This window comes from Acipenser ruthenus, chromosome 14 (genome assembly GCF_902713425.1).
Source record: "Acipenser ruthenus chromosome 14, fAciRut3.2 maternal haplotype, whole genome shotgun sequence".
In the NCBI taxonomy this organism is placed as follows: domain Eukaryota; kingdom Metazoa; phylum Chordata; class Actinopteri; order Acipenseriformes; family Acipenseridae; genus Acipenser; species Acipenser ruthenus.
Window position 1 is genome coordinate 21,130,618 of NC_081202.1, and position 22,402 is coordinate 21,153,019.

Here is a 22,402-nt window from a genome sequence, read left to right on the forward strand (position 1 = left end):
ATTTGGCCTGCTTGGTTTTAGATACATTCTGTTTCTTAATATGCAAGCAATAAAAAATGTGTGTGTGTGTGTGTTACGGTTCATTTGTAAAACCGGTAAATCTATAGATTAACCGGTAAATGTATAGATATAAAAAGCTATAACAAAACAACAATGCAGTCCATAGGGAACACTTTATTGGTCTTTGCTCCCATGAGTTAGAGAGGAAAATCAACTACTGATGGTTTGTCGTCCTTCAGTGATCCTCTACTGGCTGGGCTCCCTGTGTCCAGTTGGAGATTTCCCAGACTGGGTGGTTGCATCGAGAATTGAATAGCTTGGCAAAGTGTTGCTTAGGTTAAGCAGGTGGAAAGAGAGAAGAGAGGTCACCCATTGACCTGTATTGCTTATGATGCAACATTCAAGTTGAGCATTGCAATTTGGGTAAAAATACAGCAGGTGAAAATTATCAATACAAATTAATAAATGGGGAAAAAATTACTTTAAAATAAAAATAAATAAAACAGAGGAGGGGGTATTTTTTTGAGACAGCAAAGGTGATTTTAATAGAAACTTACAGAGACCTGTTAGTCCAGTAGACAAACACAGAAGCAGAGCAAAAGCACAAATTCAAAATGAACAGTCAGAGGAAATTGGGGAGCATGCAAAATGTTTTTCACCATTTTCTTCTCTCAGAAGTCTATCGTATTTGAACTTATGAACTCTAATTATTGCAAAACATATGCATTTAAAGGGCTTATTCCTGAAGGGTTTTTTTCTTTGCTTAGATATTTAACCCTTCTCAGGACCTCTGGATCAGCAATGCCATCCACAATCACAGATATTTGATATCTTTACCTGACAGCTACTACCTTCATTCCCTTATCCATCACTCTTGCTGTCTCTATAGGCAATGGTTCATTTAAAAAAAAAAAAATCAGATTCAAAGTTTTGAAGCAGCCACATCCATGGTAAAATGCCAATCTGCTATTCATTTGCATTTAATGCCAACTTTAAGGGGGAAATGTAATGCAGAAAGTGTCACATTTATCATCAAGCTATGTATACTAGTTTTCTAACATAGTTACAAGAGTTTGGCATAAACACCTTAATTAATTGGATGACAATGCTTATATCCCCATGGGTGTCCTCTGTTTGTGAAGTTTTCTTCTTTTAAGCTTAGCATATTCTAGTCCAGTGGTTATCAAACTTTTTTGTTCGCGGACCACCTGAATTTCTTTTTTTATCTCAATGGACCACACAAAAACAGTATTGGTGACTGAAAAATAAGCACATTAAAAATCACTGTAATACTAAGAATAACCGTAGACTTGCCTTTCTTTGTTTCAATGCGATGGGTGGACCTGTTTCTGTGTGCAAAGTTATTTTAAAATTGGAGTTTTAAAGAACGGTTCTAGTTTACTCTTCATTAACACAAATTTACAGAGAGGGGGGAAAAAATTACTGCTTTATTTTTAAATTGATAATTACAGCAGAAATCGATTTATGTGATTTATTCATCTGTGAAGTTACAATACATCCATGAGGTAACAGTACAGTCGGAGCTACAAATGTCCAGCTATAATCTTTATTTATAAAATGGAATGTTTGGATGGTGCATGCTGATTGGCTGCTGAGGAATTTTTACCATGCAAAACAGTACAATGCGCAGCAGAATTAATTTTTGCCGAAGCACAGTTCAATTAATAAATTGTCAATACACAACATATAAAACTTGCAATAAATATATACATTCCTTTTAACAATTAGTGACATTCCTTTCGGCACATTTGATCTTTTCGGAGGCATGATAGTGCAGAAGTGCATAGAATTACAAGAAGCAAAACCTCAGTTAAAAAAAAAAAAGCGACACACAAAGACAACAACTTTGAAAAAAACAAAAATGCTCGGGCAGCTGGTGTTTTTATTTCTTTATGAAATGGTACTCGACTTAAAAACAGTTTTGTCTTGAAAATCCAACAGTCTGCTATGATAATTATATGCTTCAGTGCATAATTCAGCTGTGCTGGTCTCAATCGCTCCGTAAGCAGTGCTGACATAAACTGCAATGATAGCCTGAGTGTTAGTGACCAAGCATTTAAAAATGCCAATCATTTATTGAGACCAGCACGGAGGCTTCATTCGTTTTAATTAATTACAATAAATGGAAACGTTGATAACCTCCAGTTTAATGTTTACAACAAATATACTGCTTCGCTTCATTCATCCAACCCAACTACATCCATATGTTAATGTAACACAACTTACGCCCTGTTGTGTGTTACTTTACAAGCTGTGCGTGAGCGCAATACACGAAAACTCCCTAATAACGAATACATTTTAGACACTCCAAAACTATTTATGATGGAGAGTTTAGACATTTTTTTTTTTTACTTTGAGATATTCTCCATGTACCGTATGCATTGTCTTCCTGCATGTGTAGCTGAGTTTTTAAGGTCTCAGATTTTGGGTTTGCAATGGGATCTATAAACTATACTGCTGTGTCCTTTCCGTAATTATGTAACCTTTCCATGGACCACTTGAAAGGAGCCGACGGACCACAGATTGAGAACCACTGCACTGGTCTATAGCAAGTGTAAACATGAATGTATTGTTATTTTGTAAAGTGGCTTTGTGAAAATATTTTTCTTCTGCAAGTGTCAGTCTGTAGAAAATAGATTTGTTTTTTGTGTTACACATTTCATTTACATTTTGTTTTCAATAACACATTTTGCATCCCTTAAAAATACTAGGTCATGAAATACTTTAAATCCATTTGCTCCCTGTCAACACAGTTAAAGCCTTTATAGGTAAAGATGGATATTAGTCAGCATAGGACATGCTTTGTTACTGTTTTAAGTAATGTATGTACAGGGTTAAAATATCCACTGAAAATGCATCGCTTTTTTGTAAAGTTGCTAGTTACCCGTTTTCCAACAGTGCAGAATACTTTTCCTGAGGGTTCTCTGAGGTGACATATGTCTGACATTTTATAAAGCATTTTTGTTTGGCCTGGAAATGTTTCAAAATTGAATGCTTTTGACAGATTAAAAAAGGCAGTTCTTCCAAAGATGAAATTAATAACAACAGTGCAGTGTGGTACTTTTATTCTGAACCCATAAATAATAAGGGCAGGTCATTCAGCAGCAGTGCATTAGTATAGCTAAATATTCCGCACAATACTCTTCAATGTTTGTTAAAGCAAATTGTCATCCATTGTTTTGATTTTACTGGGTTAGCCAAGTATAATGGCATTACTAGCATTTGTCAATTAAACATCCTAAATTAGGTTCTCCATCTGCTCAATTTATCAAGTCTAATTTTTTATTTGATTAAACGTGAAGCAATTTGTATAATTTCACAGACTGATGAATATTGTAGGCCAACTAGAGTAATGTAGGCCAACAAAGTATACATTTTACTTTTTGTTTTTTTTTAATTGGTGTACCTTGGAAATAAAAACATTGATAAAAGAATGTATTTAGATATTTCCATTTTTTACAGTGTTAATATATATCCTGTTGATAGCTTCTATAAAAATGATGAGATACATCTTATTATTTGAACCTGCCACATTCACAAAGCTAAGGCCTTTTTGCAGGAGGTTATGCTTTATTGTAATGCATGGCTAGACTCGTCTATTACCAATCACAAACAATTAAAATTAGGCATGTATTTAACATAAATAAAACCTATTTAAAGTTTCTGTCACAAGAGACCAGGTAGATTTGTAATATTTTGCCCAAACCCATGCATAAAAGATAATCAGCAATGGGAGTTTAAGTCAAAATTGCAGTAATCATTAGAAAAGGGATAATAATGGAACACACATTAACCTGTATTTGTATGGAAATTGCAAGCATCCATGTTAGGCTCAATTAAGGTTAACCCTTGATTAACAGTCAAAACAACAAAATAATGCTTTAGCTTAGTGGCCACCAGTTACAAATCAGGACTGTATATTGCATTTAGGATTCACACCAATGTCTTTAAGCTGGATCAGTCTAAAAAAAAGTTATTTCACTTTTAATTAAAACTGGTTTAGATGTTACCTTAGTCTGAATCTGGTGTGTTTGTGTATTATTATTGCTTGTGAATCCGTTTACAGTTAAAATCAGTTGTGTGAGATTAAAATTACATATTCAAGTTCTGTTGTAATGCTGGATGTGGTGATTTTATTATACAGGTTACATTAAAGAACACTTTGTCACCCAGATGGTTTCACATTCTTGATCAGTATTCATATAGCTGTCTGAATGTACCGTTACTGGTTAATTAAGTGAATGTACTGTCACGAGTTAATGAAATACTCAATCCAGCAAAACTTAATTGGATTCACCATTGTACGTATATCACACGTTTTTATATAACTGCTTGAATGCAACTTTGATTGTTATACGATGGATTGTTAATTTGTTACATGATAATCGGGGGGGGGGGGGGGGGGGGGGTTGGGTGGCAGCTGCAGCCGGGACGCAACTGCACCTAAATGACTAAACGTATAACATATATAGGTGCCTTCTAATCTACTGGGATTCGAAAAATAAACCGTAGCAAGGTAGTATTGACAGACTGTCAATCAAAACACAAATCTGCAAAACAGAGCCAACAAATTGTCTGGGGCGCAGAGCAAGGCGCTCTGGCATTAGGTTAGTGTTGGTAAGGTCATGTGATTGCTGTGCTGGCAGATGTAATCAACTGATGGTAAAAATTCAGTATTTAAAACAAAAAAAATAACATGCTTTCAGGATATTAATTTAAGTGTATTCATAGAATGTTTTTTTCGCGTATGAGTTGTATTTAATGTATTTGTTCTGTGGGCTAATTGAATTCAATTGATGCCTATGATTAATATGTTTTTGTGACTAATTTGAAGCTATTAATGTTTCAATAATAACTAAATTGAGTTATTAATAAAATTGATTCATCTTGTTACATAATTTATTTATTAAAGTGGATATACTGTTTTACTTTATTTGTTTATTTAGCAGACGCCTTTATCCAAGGCGACTTACAGAGACTAGGGTGTGTGAACTATGCATCAGCTGCAGAGTCGCTTACAATTACGTTTCACCCGAAAGACGGAGCACAAGGAGGTTAAGTGACTTGCTCAGGGTCACACAATGAGTCAGTGGCTGAGGTGGGATTTGAACCAGGGACCTTCTGGTTACAAGCCCTTTTCTTTAACCACTGGACCACACAGCCTCCTTTTACTTGATTGATTACTGTCTTGTTCGCAGTCATCTTAAAACACATGGTTATACCAACAATGGTGTAGTACACAGGCATGGATACACAAACTATGTGAAAACAAAATAAAGCACAGAGGAAAAACAGCTGCAGAAACCTTCGCTCATATACCATTCATATATAGTTTTTGCGGGACAAACCAAACGCTATCGGTAGGATTCTAAAACCCTGACTGTGGTTCCACACATGGTGATCGCAGGTTAGTTGTGCAACTCACGATTATCTCACAAAATGCCATTTCATGTACAGTCAGTCCTGGCTCATCATCCCAGGGACACGCCCTATGGCTGGTCCAATATCCACAGCCACCCAGTCTGGCTGCCATTCCCTTTCAGCATACACAGCTGCCAGCACAAAGTACAAAGACACATTATTCCTCTGCGCTGTATCTCAGGCCCGCCACAATCTATAAAAAGGGCTTTTTTTGCTTTAGCAACAAATCATAAACACGAACCGCTTATTAGTAATTTATTAGTCAATGTTCACAATAATAATGAATGAAGTTATCCATCTGGTAATACAGATGCTGGCTTTCATTACTTTTTAGTAAGATGGAACAAGGCTTTGTCATCCTTACAGATGATACTCTAATCATATATGTTTTTTTTTATTTTACTAATTGCTGCTTTTTGCAGATTGGTGATAACTCTGCTATGTCTCATTTACTTTGACCAATAGACACTCATTTGAAATCATCAAGAGTAAGCTGATAATTAGGTAAAAGATTTTAAAGTGAATTGGCCTGCTACAGTATCTGGTACAACAAAACATGAAGGGAAGGATATTTACAGAGCTTTTTTTATTGTAGGTGGTATAATTGCTTTTATCAAGTGCCATTTTCATGTCTGTAATAACAGTATATATTTCAGAAAAATGTACTGCTAAGAGCTGGACTAATTGGAAATAATGATGTGGGAATTCTGCATTTAAAACCTGATGATAATTGTATGGGAATTGAGCTGACAATTTTCTATTAAGCCCCCAGCTATAATGCTGGATTGTTAGTACAAGTCATCTTATTAGGGGTTATGCAAAAGTGTCCTCTGATTTTTGTTTGCTGATAATCCTGGCCATGCAGGGAATTGTGGTGGAGGTGTAGAAGCTGCAGTCTTATTTATCTGTTATTAAACAGATAGTTTGACTTTTGGTTGTGATAAAATGAAATGAATACATGGTTAAGCAGGTTAACATGCAAACACCACTATGTGTGACAAGTTTGACAGGTGTATTCATAATCACGGAATCATCTGTCCAGGGGGTTGAAAATGGCATGTTTTGTTCCTTTCTTTATTCCTAATTTATCATTATTCCTAATTGTTATCATGTCCCTTTTTTCTACTTCTATTCCTCCAATTATCTTCATCTCCTCAAGGGTTTCTGGATGTAGCATTGTCTTAATGATGCACAGTTAGCTGCTTGATTGACAACTTAATTATTTTTTCAGTTTCATACATTAACTATTCAGTGCTCTTTAAATTGGAGAGCTACATTCATGGGCTATATATTTAGTTAGCTAGCTAGAACTGAGTACTCCCAAGGTTAGACAAAGCATATAACTTTAATAGAAGATCTCCCTCCCTTCTGTCTTGTAAAGAAAGCATACTTCCAGCATTACAAGGCCACTAGTTTTTACTTACCAGTTCTCTAAGAAAATTCCTATGAATTGAGAACAGGTAACTTAGAGTAAAATGAATAATATTGGTATTGACGTCAGGTGGTTCAAAGTTTCCTTTCATAGTTTATTTATTGGAATTCAAAGTTAATTTGCCATGCATGCACAAACTGTCAACTCTAATATCAAACTACAGATTTGTAGAGTCACCATTACTTTACTTATATTTGTATTAGTATTTGTACTCTGATAAGTCTTTTTTTGGCTTCTTATTGTGCAGTCCATCTAATCTATCTGCCCAAGTACCAATCCCCTCTCCTTCCCACAAATATTGACTATCTTTTGAGAGGACCAGGAGCTGGCTTAATGCATTTTTTATAGAGAAAAATGATGTGCTTCAAGCTACAGTTAACGAGTAATAGGCTTTATACTCAGTCGTGTATTAATCGTATCGTGTACTGCCAAAATTGTAAAGGATGTGATCTGAGTACTTGTAACACCCTGTGGCATAGTGGCAGGCAGTCAAGGCTGGTCAGTGGCAGAAATAGCAAACCCAAAAGTCTTTCTGATAGGTTTCAGTTTGTCTCTATTGTGGAGGTAAAATAGGCATTATCGGAAGTTGTCTGTGGTGTTCCACAGGGCTCCATTCTAGGTTCCTGCATTATATACGCTACTGTAAGGTGACATTATCCACAGACACGGAGTGAACTTCCATTGCTATGCTGATGATACCCAGCTATATTTGTCATTAAAGCCAGAAATTTCTTCTGCCTGGGTGTTATTAGCTACTTGCCTTACAGACATCAAGCATTGGATGTCACAGAATTTTCTAATGTTGAATTCAGATTAAACAGAGGTTATGCTAGTGGGATCACAGAACCAACTAAAAGCTCAACCCTTGCAGTCTCTCATCAAAACTTAAACTAGAAATTAAGAGTTTGGGGATCATCATTGATCCTGATCTATCATTCTCATATTAGGGAAGTTACTAAAGTATCTTTTTACCATTTGAGAAATATAGCCAAACTTAGACCAATTATTTACTTATCTGATGCTGAGAGACTAATGCATGCCTTTGTTTCATCTAGGATTGATTATTGTAATACACTTTTTCTGGTGTCCCAAAACGTGTGGTATCCTGCTTGCAGCTTGTTCAGAATACTGCCGCTAGAATTCTGACTAAAACCAGGAAAAGTGAAAATGTTACCCTTGTTTTGGCCTCTTTACACTGGCTCCCTGTGCAGTATAGAATTGATTTTAAGATTTTCCTGTTAACTAACAAGGCCCCCGTATCTTCCAAACCGCACTCTGAGATCACAGGATGCAGGGCTGCTGGTTATTCCTAGGGTCAACAAAAGCAATATGGGAGGTAGGGCTTTTTCTTGTGGAGCTCCTAAATTATGGAATGCTCTGCCTTCGTTTGTCAGAGAAGCTGGGACCACTACAGTTTTCAAGTCAAGACTAAAAACGCACTTTTAGAAAATGGCTTTCTTACCTTAGTGGGTTTTAATGTAACTTTAAAATTGCTGCTTTTGTATTATTATGTGTATACTGTTGTTTAAATGGTCTGACTGTGGCAGTTGTATGTGTGACATGCTATACAAATGTATTGTGGATTGTTCATTGTTCAAAATAAACTAAATACAATACCACACCCAAGATTCAGCTATCTTGGTGTGCTCTTATTCATTCATCCTTTCTTTCATCCTTTCTTTCTTTCTTTCTGTTCAGGCTGGGTAACACACCTTCACTTAACTATTTCTTTCCAACAAACATTTGCTTTGTTCTTTTTTAAAGGGTGTGGCCAGGGGTGATTGGACAATCAATAAATCAATCACCACCTGGCCACATTCAAACATGTTCAATTACCTAATAAACTAATTATATAATTAAACGTTTAATTAACATGTGGATGTGCAAAGGCTACCACAAAACACACATTGTGCTTGTGCAGTATTTGAGAATGTTTTCAGACACCTTGACATAAACCTGGACACAGCTCTGCACTGAATGCACTACATAGCAATAAGGCTGCTTTTTTGTGAAAAACTTTTTATTTTATTTGTTGCACAAATTAACAAACACATAAACAGATAAAAAAACATAACATACAATAATATATATATATATATATATATATATATATATATATATATATATATATATATATATATATATATATATATATATAAATAATATAGAGTCTAATGTTACTGTTTCTGATGATGGGGCCCAATTATATGTGTAACCTGCCAATAATTTATGAAACTACACCCGCCCATATACTTATCGTGGTGGACCTGGCTAAATGCAATTTAGCTGTGGATCTCTCCTAGCATGGAAAAAATTTAACCATGCAGATTTGTATGATATATCAGGCTCCACCCAGCCAACCAGGATAATAAGGCTGCTTTTTTATCATTTCCTAAACCGTTGTTTTATCCTGTTTGTTTCTTTGTTGATTAAGAAGCAGGATCCTTTTGTTATACATAATAATTAATTTAAGCCCCTTTTGTTATACATAATTATTAATTTAAAACCTTACTGAAATTCTAGCAGGTTAAAAATATGCATACATTTTCTATGGAATCTGTCAAAATACTCTGTCATTTGTTGTAATAACAAAGCCCTTTGGCCTTTTAGAGGTTAGTGATTGTAGTGAAGGTATTCTATTTATATCTTAAGTGATGGATGGTGCCAGGAATCAATTGTGTTCAGCAAATCATTTAAACAACAACTGGAGCGAATTGACAGCCTCTCAACTAGGGCTTTAACTGGAACATGCAGATGAGCTTGACTAAATTGTTGTGTAGTAATGGAATTTGGTGACCAAGCGCACATGTATCCAACAGGCCTCAAACATCTATTCTGATTTGAAATGAAAAAATGTTATGAAAATTTAGCAGGAAGCGCTTTCTTTTCGTTAATTTTATTTCTAAGTGGTGAGTTATGAATCAGAAAACATGCACTAAGATATGAGAGTGCATTACAACAGTTTAACCAGGGTGTCTTTTCATAATCATACATTAAGGGTGGTTGGTTTTTCTCTTCATTTATCTCTTCATTTATTAAAAAAAAAAAAAAACTTTAGGTTCCAGATGTAACCCTGGTTCCCTGAAAGAGAAGGCGACCACCAACCAGTACTTTTGGGGTATGACTGCCACATGTCAGGTATTTGCTGAGTATTTTATGTTAGAGCTGCTGATAGGCCCCTCCGGGGAGTGACGTCCTCGGTCCCACCTCCAGAGGGAACAAACAGTCACTCCACGGAGCTCACTTCCTCTTTTGCATCGAACCCACGGAAGCAACCAATGCGACCTCACAAGGTTTGGTGGTCGTCTTCTCTTTCGGGGATCCAGGGTTACATCTGTAACCTAACGTTCCATTTCAATTCGAAGACGACCACCAACCAATACTTTTGGGAAATGTATACCATAGGGCAGCAGTGTGGAGTAGTGGTTAGGGCTCTGGACTCTTGACCGGAGGGTTGTGGGTTCAATCCCCAGTGGGGGACACTGCTGTTGTACCCTTGAGCAAGGTACTTTACCTAGATTGCTCCAGTAAAAACCCAACTGTATAAATGGGTAATTGTATGTAAAAATAATGTGATATATGTATAATGTGAAATAATGTATAATGTGATATCTTGTAACAATTGTAAGTCGCCCTGGATAAGGGCGTCTGCTAAGAAATAAATAATAATAATAATAATAATAATAAAGTCGTTACGAGGGAGTGTGAGCGGAGACAGCAGACGAGGGATGTCGCACTACCGCAAAACTAGAGTTTGTGGTGCGAGCGTGAGGGAGTTTAGTCTCACAACCTTAGGGAGGAAAGCTGGGTTCGTACGTAACAACACCCTGTTTCCATCGTCCCAAACATGCATACAGGAGCTGTGCACCCACAGAGCCTGTAGCTCACTGACTCACTTTGCAGAGGTGATGGCTAACAAAAAGGCTGTCTTCATAGAGTAATACTTCAACTCTATGGAATGCATAGGCACAAACAGTGAGAGCCACCAGTACAACATCTAGACTTCACTCGGGGAGGGCATCCTTTCTAGGAGGACGTAAAAGCCGACTACACTTGAGAAAATGGGTCGCCAGGACATGAGTGCCTGGGGACACAGAGTCCACAGGGACATGGCATGCAAATATGGCTACCAAGTACACTTTCAGCGTAGAGGGGGATTTACCCACCTCTAGCAGTTCTTGCAGGAATTGTAAAAGGATCGCTATAGGGCAAGAGATAAGGTCATGACCCCTGGTCAGACACCAATCTTGAAAATACCTCCATTTGTAGGTATACAACGACCTTGTGCCATATAAAATAGAATACATATTTTTGTGCTTATTTACAACGTTAGTCTGTCTTAGAAACATGCTCTACAATGAAAACTCTCATTGCTTTTTTTTTTATTTGTTATTAAACATATTCTTTTATTGAGTGATTCATAGGTATAGCTTAATTAATGAGCTCCCCTGTAAAGGGTTGGGTTAAAGCCCTTCATTTGAGTTGTTTTTATTTAACATATTTTTTCAAATACAATAGGAACTTTTAAGAGTTATAATATATAGAATAATAGATGGACCAGTGAATAAGGATATAGTTGCATCAAGGGGTTCTGGTGATATTATAAACCATGAGAGCAAAGCTTGAGTGGTTTATGAGGATTTCATCAGAATCCCAAGTTGCAATTATAACCTAAAGCCACTCTTCATTTGTTTTTGTTTTTTTGTTTTTTCCTATGACTTTTTACACGGTATATAAAATTAGCCAAATGAACACCGAGCTTCACATTACCAGCTCCATGCAGGTCTCTAGTTTCTCTTACCTGCTGTAGGTTTGTTTTCACAAGGTTAATATGGAGTCAGTTTCTTTGTTGTGTTTTTTGTTTTCTTGGTTGCAAATTAATGATTATCTGGCTGCTTGTTTGGGAATTTCAAAATGGGACAGCTTTTTCAGTGCTTGGAAGTTTTGAAATTATGAATTTTGTCTGAGTGGTACCAGTATTTATTTTAGAACATGTGTTGCTGCTAATGTACTGTAATTAAGCAGTGTACAGTAATATGACTTTTTAGTGAGACAGTGTACTTACTTCTAGGGCATCCAATCAGACCACAGGATTGATTGCTGCCCATATTATAATTACATTTATTACAACTAAAGTGAATTTATCTCTTGTAAATTATTAAATGCTATTGAAATGAATATCACTTTTTTAAGATGATCTACTTTCATAAATTACATATTTAAATGGTGTGTATATAATAGTAAAATGTCCATATATTTAAAACTGAGTCTTTTCTGTTTCAAATATTAAGTGCTAAACTGGTGTGTTGGGTTGCTTTTTATTTTAATTTTGATTTTTTATGTATTTTTTACAGTGTGTGCTATGAAATCTGAAAAGGTCAGCAAGACACATTTTCATCTCTTTAGCATTTCAGCACACAGTGTGCCAAACAGTTCCATTCACCTTCAGTAAAGCATACCTGAACTACTAAATTAGATTCTAAGATTGAGAATGCAGTTACTGTAATGCAGTGCATCACATTTTACCCTGAAAATATAGAGGTCACGGTAATATACGCTGAAGTGGATTAAATGGTTCTCAGCTTAAAGTGTTTATTTGTAAACTAATGGAAGCTTTGGATCTGGTGTAGTTTTGCTGTTTTGTGGTAACTGAAATAATTCCTTCTGAATTACTTTTCTATGTCAATTAAATGAAGAACCCTGTTATTTCTAAAGGGCGATGTCTAATTAATATTATATATAAGGTGACCAGACATCCCAATAAAATCGTGATCGTCCCGATATTAGGGGCTTTGTCCCGCGTCCTGATCGAGGTACTGTCGGGACGCCATTTGTCCCGATTTTAAGAGTAACTGTTGAAAATCCAGGCGTTAAATGTTTATTTTGTTAGGAAATTTCATATGTGTGGCTGCTGTACTGTCTCGCCGTGCAACAGCATACTCTACTGGTTTAGGGCGTGTTGTTTGAGTGAGTTGTTTGCATTGCATCTATGCAGCTATCCAATCACGTTAATCTGCAGTCATATGATGTGGTATGAGTCATGTGTTTTTCTTGGTGCGTGTGCCTGTGCGTCCGGTTTTACTGGCGGAGTGTCATGATGGCTGGTGTTGTTGACGAGCCTGTCACTAAAAAGCAAAAAAAGTACCGAACGCAGTGGGGAAAAAATGGATTCAATCATATGCCTGCATCCACTGAAATGGAAGTGGAATTGGAATAGCCAAGTTATACAAATGTGGACATCAATTAGAAACAGTCCCAAAACTCGGTTACCCAAGTCCATATATGCAGCACGTTCGTTGTCATGTTATTTGTCCCATCCAGGAATTTATTTTATCAGTACTGAGTCAAAACAAAGAAAACGTGCCTATTCAGGTCTAAAATTCTAACTGCGTTTACAAAGTAAACAGCAGGTTGTTTGAACCAAGGTAGCTGTGCTTGTTGTACCTGTAGTGCTGATCAACACAGGAATACTTTTTTGTCTGCGTAGACTTTCCAGTTTGTTTTCTGAAAGCTGTTGTTTGTTTTACGTTCTGTTCAGCAGCCTCTGTAGTAGCCTTTTATCTAATGTGTGATTCTGAAGTTATAGCGATCGATCGTATTTTCTTTGTCACATTACAAGATGTGCAAAACAATTACCTCCCATCTGCATGTACAGTTTATTTGGAAAATGTCTTGACACGATCCTCAGCCGAAATATACTTTGCTTGTTTTGCTTTGTCATCCATTTTTGGTATTTTACGTCTAATGCTGAAAACTAGATTTTAGCAACCTAAATCAAAACAATGCAGCACTGACTTTGTCCCACCTGCTACTTACAGTACAGCAGGTCACAGAAAAGCCAGTACAGACGCACTGATAGGCTGATTAAAACATTGTTGTCATCTGAAAAGGAAACAAGAAAGTTACATTTTAATTTCATTCAGTTTAGAGGCAAGTTTAAAATCCTGTTCTGTTCATGTTTATTGTGTTCCTCAAAAACTTGCTCTATCGCACTTCACTGCCTTGCGACCATGAGACAAATGCTGGATTTTTTTCAACATCATCCAACCCTGTGCATTTTGCGGTCGCAGACACACAAGAAAAGGCCGTATGACTTTTCAATAAAGATGCCGCTCGTGGCAGTGCAAATGATGTCATTCCGACTGTCTGAGACCACTGACTGTGACCAAAAATTGGGTCGCAGTCGGAAGTATAAACCAGTGTTAACCACTTTGGAGTGTTTTTTTTTTTTTTTTAATTATATTTCACTAAGTTTGTGTTTTTGCCAAAGTGCAATGCACACAGGAAGGAATAAAAAAAAGCCTATCCTCAAAAGAAAAATACCTAGTTTGCGTAGCTTGCATTGTGCAGTAGTTCACAAGGTTTCTTTCCTCCCCTCACCAACTGAGTGTCCTGATTTTTCACTCTTGCTATCTGGTCACCCTAATTATATAATAGAATTGCCGCAAAATTCTCAGCATGTTTTGTATTAAATCAGTAGCAGCCTACTCTGAAATGGCAAATGATGTACAATTTGTAACCATAGTGATGTTGGCCTAGAAAATCATGAGCAGTTAGCATGATGGTTACTATGCTTGTAGAATGCCTCAGCAACCAGGCCATTAGCTGTTCAGTTATTATACCCTCAAGTACACACTGTGGTTAAAGGTATCTTTTCAGACCCACCTAAACTATGCTAATTTGATGATAGCACAGTGCTCTTGTACATTTTACAAGAAGCTGCTTTTTCTGTATTTGTGTACAACTGGGTCATTCCAAAATACCCAGCTACTGGTCCAGACCTTGGTACTCTCCCGCCTAGACTACTGCAACTCCCTCCTGGCTGGCCTCCCTGCATCCGCCACCCATCCGCTCCAGCTCATCCAGAACTCTGCTGCCCGCCTGGTGTTCTCTCTGCCTCGCTTCTCCCACGCTACTCCACTACTCCGCTCACTCCACTGGCTCCCGATCACCGCTCGCATCCAGTTCAAGACTCTTGTACTAGCCTACAGATGCCTTGACCAGACTGCACCCAGCTACCTCCAGACCCTCATCTCTCCCTACACCCCCACTCGACCTCTCTGCTCCGCCTGCAGTAGAAGACTGGCTCTACCTCCGCTATGCTCCCCCGCCTCCAGAGCCCGCTCCTTCTCCACCCTTGCTCCACAGTGGTGGAATGACCTTCCCACAGATGTCAGGACTGCCCAGTCCCTGACTACATTCCGGCGCCTCCTTAAGACTCACCTCTTCAAACAGCACCTGTAGAACTCCTCTGTTTGTATCCTGGGACACTATCACCCTTCATTTAAATGCGCTTTATTTTGCTCTTATCTGCCCCCTATTTTTACTGCATTTAATCCTGTACTTCAGAATACTGTAATCTGCCAAGTGTTTAACCTGTAGTATTTTATATTTAATCATATCCTGATGTAACCATCACTATCTGCTGTATTATTGAATTGTGTTTTGTCACACTTGTACTTTGCTTGAACAAAAGTTATTGTATTTATCTTGCTCTTATTGTATTACTTGTATTGTAACACTTGAAATGTATTTGCTTACGATTGTAAGTCGCCCTGGATAAGGGAGTCTGCTAAGAAATAAATAATAATAATAATTGTGCTAGTTGTCTACACAAAATGTATGCTACCGTTTTATCATTTACCTAACTTCAGGTTTAATGAAGTGCTTAATATTATTAAATGTGGGGGATTTGTATCTTTTCAGTTCTTAAGTAGCCTAAATAAATACAATACTAGATATCATAGGAATAATATTATACATTTCAGTTGTATTAGATGTATTCTTGGCAGTCTACTGCAACTTTTACAGTCAAGCAAATCCTTTGTGTTGTATCAGCCATCTTAAGACCTCAGATCATTCTCTGACTATCTCACCTTTTTAGCAGCTGGCAAGGTAACTGCTTTTGAATTACTGCAATAAGAATAAGGTGGTGGAGATATCTTGGTAAATTGAACTGCTTATTTGAACTGGAGGAGTGAATATCGCAACAGAGAACCCAGTACTAGAAATATCAGCAGACATAGGTGCCGGGTTTGTGTAATTTTTGGTGGTGCCCAGCAGGGGTCTGAGTCCCACTCCCTATACTTGCAGTCCGATAAAAAAAAAAAAATAAGTAATGGATGGATGGACTGGAAACAGTAAAACGTTTAACAGTTTCTCTATATTGCATAAAACCACTACCGTAAGAAAAACTTATTGTGTTTGTACTTAGACTATCTGTTTTATTATATATTATTGCTTACGTATGACAATACTGAGTTGGAGTATGTTGTCCTATAAAATGGTATATTAGAGGATAAACGACAAAGCTCTGCTGAATTATTATTATTTGTTTATTTAGCAGACGCCTTTATCCAAGGCGACTTACAGAGACTAGGGTGTGTGAACTATGCATCAGCTGCAGAGTCACTTACAATTACGTCTCACCCGAAAGACGGAGCACAAGGAGGTTAAGTGACTTGCTCAGGGTCTCACAATGAGTCAGTGGCTGAGGTGGGATTTGAACCGGGGACCTCCTGGTTATAAGCCCTTTTCTTTAACCACTGGACCACACAGCCTCCAGCTGTCAACATATAATTTTTGATTTGGCTTGTCCAGCGCGATTGTAGAGGCCTAAAGTGTGTATCCTAGCAGCACGTTAAAATCTACCATACTAGCACTAAAAGACGCGCACTCTCACACACAAGGTTTTAAGGCAAACCGGCAACAGGAGACTTCAAACGGTTCTAATTTGATGCATTGATTCACCAATATGTAATCGAAGCTCGGGACAGATGAGCAGTAATTGATGCATGCTTCCCTTATCTGTATGGACAGCAGTGTGGAGTAGTGGTTAGGGCTCTGACTCTTGACCAGAGGATCGTGGATTCAATCCCAGGTGGGGGACACTGCTGCTTTACCCTTGAGCAAGGTACTTTACCTATATTGTTCCGGTAAAAAAAAAAAACTGTATAAATGGGTAATTGTATGTAAAAATAATGTAATTGTATGTAAAATGAATGTGATATCTTCTAACAATTGTAAGTCATCCTGGATGAGGGTGTCTGCTAAGATATATATATATATATATATATATACATACAGTGCTGAGAAAAAGTTTGTGAACCCCTTAGGATTTTCACATATTTCAAACCTAAAATGTTATTAGATATTAATCTAAGTAACTGGTGGCACCCCCTTGAGCAGCAATGACTTCAACTAAGCGTTTCATGTAACTGTTGGTCAGTCTCTCACATCGGTTTTGAGGAATTTTGGCCCATTCCTCCTTACAGAACTGCTTCAACTCGGTGACATTTGAGGGCTTCCTTGCACGGACAGCTCGCTTCAGGCCCAGCCACAACATTTTTTATGTCCAAACTTTGACTAGGCCATTCTAAAACGCGGAATTTCTTCTGCAGCCATTCTTTTGTAGATCTGCTTGTATGTTTATGATCATTGTCTTGCTGCATGACCCACTTTTGGTTCAGCTTCAGCTCACGGACGGATGGCCTGACATTCTCCTCTAGAATCTTCTGATACAATGCAGAATTCATGGTTGTGTCAATGGTGGCAAGCCATCCAGGTCCTGAGGCAGCAAAGCAGCCCTGAACCATCACACTCCCACCACCATGATTGACGGTTGGGATGAGGTTCTTCTGTTCAAACGCAGTGTTTAGTTTTCGCCAAACATAACGTTTTTCATTGAGGCCAAAAAGTTCTACCTTTGACTTGTCTCTCCAGAGAACATTGTTCCAGAAGTCTTGTAGATCATCTATGTGCTCTTTGGCGAACTTCAGACGGGCAACAATGTTCTTTTTAAAGAGCAGTGGTTTCCTCCTGGCTATCCTTCCATGAACACCATTCTTGTTCAGTCTTTTTCTGATAGTTGAGTCATGAACACTCACATTAGCCAAGGCGAGAGTGGCCTGCAGATCCTTGGATGTTACTCTGGGGTTCTTTGTGACTTTGATGATTGATGATTTTTCGGTTTGTTCTTGGAGAGATTTTGGTAGGACGACCGCTCCTGGGTAGAGTGACTGTGGTCTTGAACTTTCTCCATTTGTAGACTATCTGTCTGACAGTGGATTGGGGAGCCCCAAATCCTTATAAATGGTTTTGTAACCATTTCTAGACTGATGAGCATCAATAACTGTTTTTTTCTGAGGTCATCAGAGATTTCTTTTGACCGTGGCATGACGTGTTTCCACACAACTGTATGGTGAAGACCAAACTCACAAAGTTTCTGATCTTTATATAGGGTGTGGCCTCCCAAACTCACCCCTGAAGATCTACCTAATTTATTTATTATTATTATTATTATTATTATTATTATTATGATTATTTATTTCTTAGCAGACACCCTTATCCAGGGCGACTTACAATTGTTACAAGATATCACATTATTTTCACATACAATTACATTAATTTTTACACATTATTTTTACATACAAGTACCCATTTAAACACCTGATTCTAATTATCCCCTTAATTGAGCTGATAAAACCAGGGGTACACTTACTTTTTCACATACCCTGAATCTTAATTACTCATTGTTTGTCTAATTCATACATCATTTTGTTTCAAAAGACATGGAATTGGTTAATATAAACCCTATTGGATATTTAAGAAAAAGGTTTTGATTCAAGAAGGCTATCATGGTAAAACTATGGAATTTCCATAATTATCATTGGGGTTCACAAACTTTTTAAAAATAATAATAATAATAATAATAATAATAATAATAATAATAATAATTTATGTATTTAGTAGAGACCAGACAGATTTCTGGTTTTATTTCTAACGATTTTATCCCCCTTGTCTTTTGCTTTTATGTAAAAAAAAAAAAAAAAAAAAAAAAAAAAAACTTTCCAGATTTTATTTTAAATCAAAATTTACCATAGGGCAAACATTAGGTATTGTAATAATTACATCTCTTCAACAAAACTCATGCCTCTACTAAGTATGATTTAGTATTAAGTTGATTTCAGTGAGCATCATACGTAATGTGCTTTTTGCCACCAAAACATTATTTTGTATTGTGAATTATTGCCAGACAGTGATCATTGATGCAAGTAAAAGAGATTGTTTGCTGTCATGTCCTTAGTTATTTTATAGATTGACCGATGAGCTGGTAAATCTACACATTTATAGATTTACTGATTTTACACATGAACCGTAACACACGTACTAGATTGTTTAGGTGCTTTGTACATAACGTAGTAAGGAAATTAAAAAAGAGAAGTTTAAAATGTACATAACCTGATAAATAAACTGTATGCTTTATTATATGACATTTTTGTGGATGGGGTTGAAAGATGTTTTGTTTATGTTTACAACTAATTGCTAATCAACGTGTTTGCTTTTTCTTCACTAGGGGCTCATGATCCTGTTGCAGAATTTACCAACAATGCACTGGGGAAATGAAGAAATCAGCGTTCTCCTGGCAGAAGCCTATAGATTAAAATACGCATTTGCAGATGCACCGAATCATTATAAGAGATGAGGCTTATTTTAAATTATAGGAAGAATTACTGAATTAATAGCTTCTATTTTCCAGTTTTCTAGTTTAACCCAACTTCACAGTTATAACAATATTACAGTATGCTTATTGGACAGTTCGTAATATAATGATATGGTTTTATTTGATATTACAAATGTGTGTCCTCCAATATCATATCCTCCTTATTCATCTTGGCCTAGCCTGCTTATAAACTGGTAGTTTAATGTGAAAAGAGGTGACTAAAAAAACTCAACCACATAATTGAAGATTTAACATGACTGGATATCCTGGCATAATATATAAAAATGTTTATTGGAAAAAAATCTTCTTGCTATTTATTAGTCATTTAGGTGTATTATATGGCAGGGAGAAGTGCTTAACAAGATTTGCTGTTCTGTTGTGGGTTGAAGTAGTGCACTGCTCCCAATCCATACAACCAATGTATACCACATGTTAAGTGCTGACTAAGGGGGAACAGTTTATCACAGGACTTGCAACACCACATATATTAATCCAAGCTTTCAAGAGAACTGCATGATATGTTTCAAGAAATGTCCAGTCTAAGATCAGTCACGTTTGCAGCTGCTGCTATTTCACATTCATTAACGGATGTTCTTTCGTCACATGCTATATGAGTTGGTACCTGTGAAAGTAGTGTATGCTCAATGGGCAATAATCTAATCTTCCACAGTCACTTCATCATTTTACCTTCTCCACAAAACCAGTAAAGGATCTTTGTAACACTTTATAACAAAGAACTACCTCAGGAGATGTCAGGTTTAATTCTACACCATTCTGCTGAATGTAATCCTCATGGTGGAAAACAGTAAAACCCATTTGCTATTCCTCATGAATAGAAATTGCACTTCATAAAACCTTCCCCCTTCATCCATCTGGTTTTTATAAAAATACTATAGTTTACATTTTTTTTTACTATTCACAATGATCCAATTATGTTGTGCCTAACAGAATTATGTTGTACCATTAACATAATAGTTATTTGGACTGACTATCGTTTTTTAAGATCTGTCTGCACATTCAAACTTAAAAAGGTGGATTTTATTTAATTAGTTTACTTTTCACTAAGTCTGTAATAATAAACTATACCAGCATATTAGCATCATTTGTTTTTACAGCAGAACTGATTTTTATGAATTTGGGCATGCTAGTCACCTGAGTAAAATAAAGATTTTAAACCAGCCTGATGTTTTAGACACATATAGCTTCTCATATATCATGAAATAAGTGTCTTATGTGTGTATGTATATATGTATGTGTATATATATATATATATAGAGAGAGAGAGAGAGGTTATTTCCCCAGTATGTGGTTTTCTTTAATCTGTTTGTGCTCTCCCCAAAATACCCTATGCATTAAAGTAACTAAACATCAACAATATTTCCACAATATATGATGTCTATATTCATAATAAAATGAGAAATTTCCCAAAACATGTTGTTTAAACTAGAGTATGATGACAGAATTTTGGTTGAGCCATCATTTTGTATTAAATTATTGTGTTATTTCAGACAAATTCCATAATGTGTTCAAATTAATGTGTAGCGACTTTTTGGAACATGATCCCTGTAGTTTATATAATGCTTAGTTACTACAGAGACTAACAAGCTGTAACAGAAAAATACAGTATACAAGTAGTAGGTATGTTCTGTAAATTTAAAAAACAAAATGTATAAAGAAAAACATTTTCAAATGCAAATCTGTAAATAGAAATGAAACCTGTAAATAAATGAATAACAGGAAAAGGATGTGTGCTTTCTATGTGTGTGTTTTTGCATGATCATTTACAGCTGTGAGCTAAGTCCCATCACTTGTTTATTGTGCTCTTTTGACACACAGTATTATGATTCCTGGGACACCAGCAACAGGTCACATCTCACTTCACAGCACACATCAGGATGAATAGCTGATTTCTCCCAGATAGAAAAAAACTGCATGAACTCGATTTCCTGTTGGCTACTTAGGGAGGTGAAATTGTACTCCTTTTTCCATTACATATGTTTACATACACACTTCTGAATTTGTACCATTTTATTTTATTTGTATTGTTACAGTAAGCTACATGTAAGATAAATAGGGTTACCTCTGTTTTTTTGTGATCCTTTGACTGGTGCTGTTTTGCCAAGTCTTTAAGGTAATGTACTGGAGCTTGTATCAGGATTGCTGTACTCACCTTTATAGACTGGAGAGGACAACAACCAGGATTGTATGAGATAGTCTGGGAAGGGAGCAATACTACAAGTGAGAGACAACACAGGATAAACTAAAGGTCTTATTAGTGTTACTCATAATGAAAATGAGCTGCCCAGAAAGTTAAATGTCATTCCTGCCCGTCCACCTCTGGCTATAAAAAAAAAAAAACACATTTTGGTTGGAATATGGCAGGGGACACTTAACTCTGGGAACGGCCACAAAATTATGTGCTTTGTACTTAGGAAAGTAAGGAACATTATTTGTGTGTGTTGAGTAATTTGCATTGCTCTTAAGCTTACATAGTGCGCAGTGCAATCTGAACTTTGCATCTGCAATTATTTGCACTGTGTGTATACTTACATCTACCACTAAGTAAGTAAAATGTATTTTGGGTGAGTAAAATGCAACATTTCCTTGAAGTGATGAGCACTTTCATTAAATACTGTACATACTTTAATGCTAACTTCTGGGTAGTGTTACGCGTTTTCGGTTTTTATCTTTAAAAAAAAATTCCAGGAGTTTTTCAGAGTTTATTTTACATATATTAAAATAGTGATAAAATCAGTAAAAATAGTTTTAAATTTAAACATCTGTAAAGATCGGGGGGGGGGGGGGGGGGGATCTCAGTCTACACACTTTACACGTGGAATATGATGCGTAGCAGTTCTGGTTTCTGATTAGGTTTAATGTCCCTGGCATAAATGATGAAGCAGAATCTGTGCAAGTCGAAGCCACATTTTCCCAAGTTAGCTGGTACTTTGCGAATGTTTGGGCAATCGCTGTGCTGACGGAAGTAGTATCTACAGAAGGTATGAACATGACATCGGCACAAAACA

At 36.7% G+C, this 22,402-nt stretch overlaps 1 protein-coding gene across 4 annotated transcripts in view; it reads left to right on the forward strand.

Annotated features, from left to right (window-relative positions):
• Positions 1–21,121, forward strand: part of LOC117968773 (TBC1 domain family member 22A-like) — a 195,755-nt gene extending 174,634 nt beyond the window's left edge. For 3 of the 4 annotated variants that reach the window (XM_058986100.1, XM_058986098.1, XM_058986099.1), the window contains one exon: positions 19,230–21,121. In XM_058986100.1, coding sequence (XP_058842083.1) covers positions 19,230–19,358 — 129 coding nt within the window. In that variant the 3' untranslated portion in view covers positions 19,359–21,121. The remainder of the gene's footprint in view (positions 1–19,229) is intronic. The other variant, XM_058986101.1, reaches the window with a different exon arrangement.
• Positions 21,122–22,402: the final 1,281 nt, after the last annotated feature.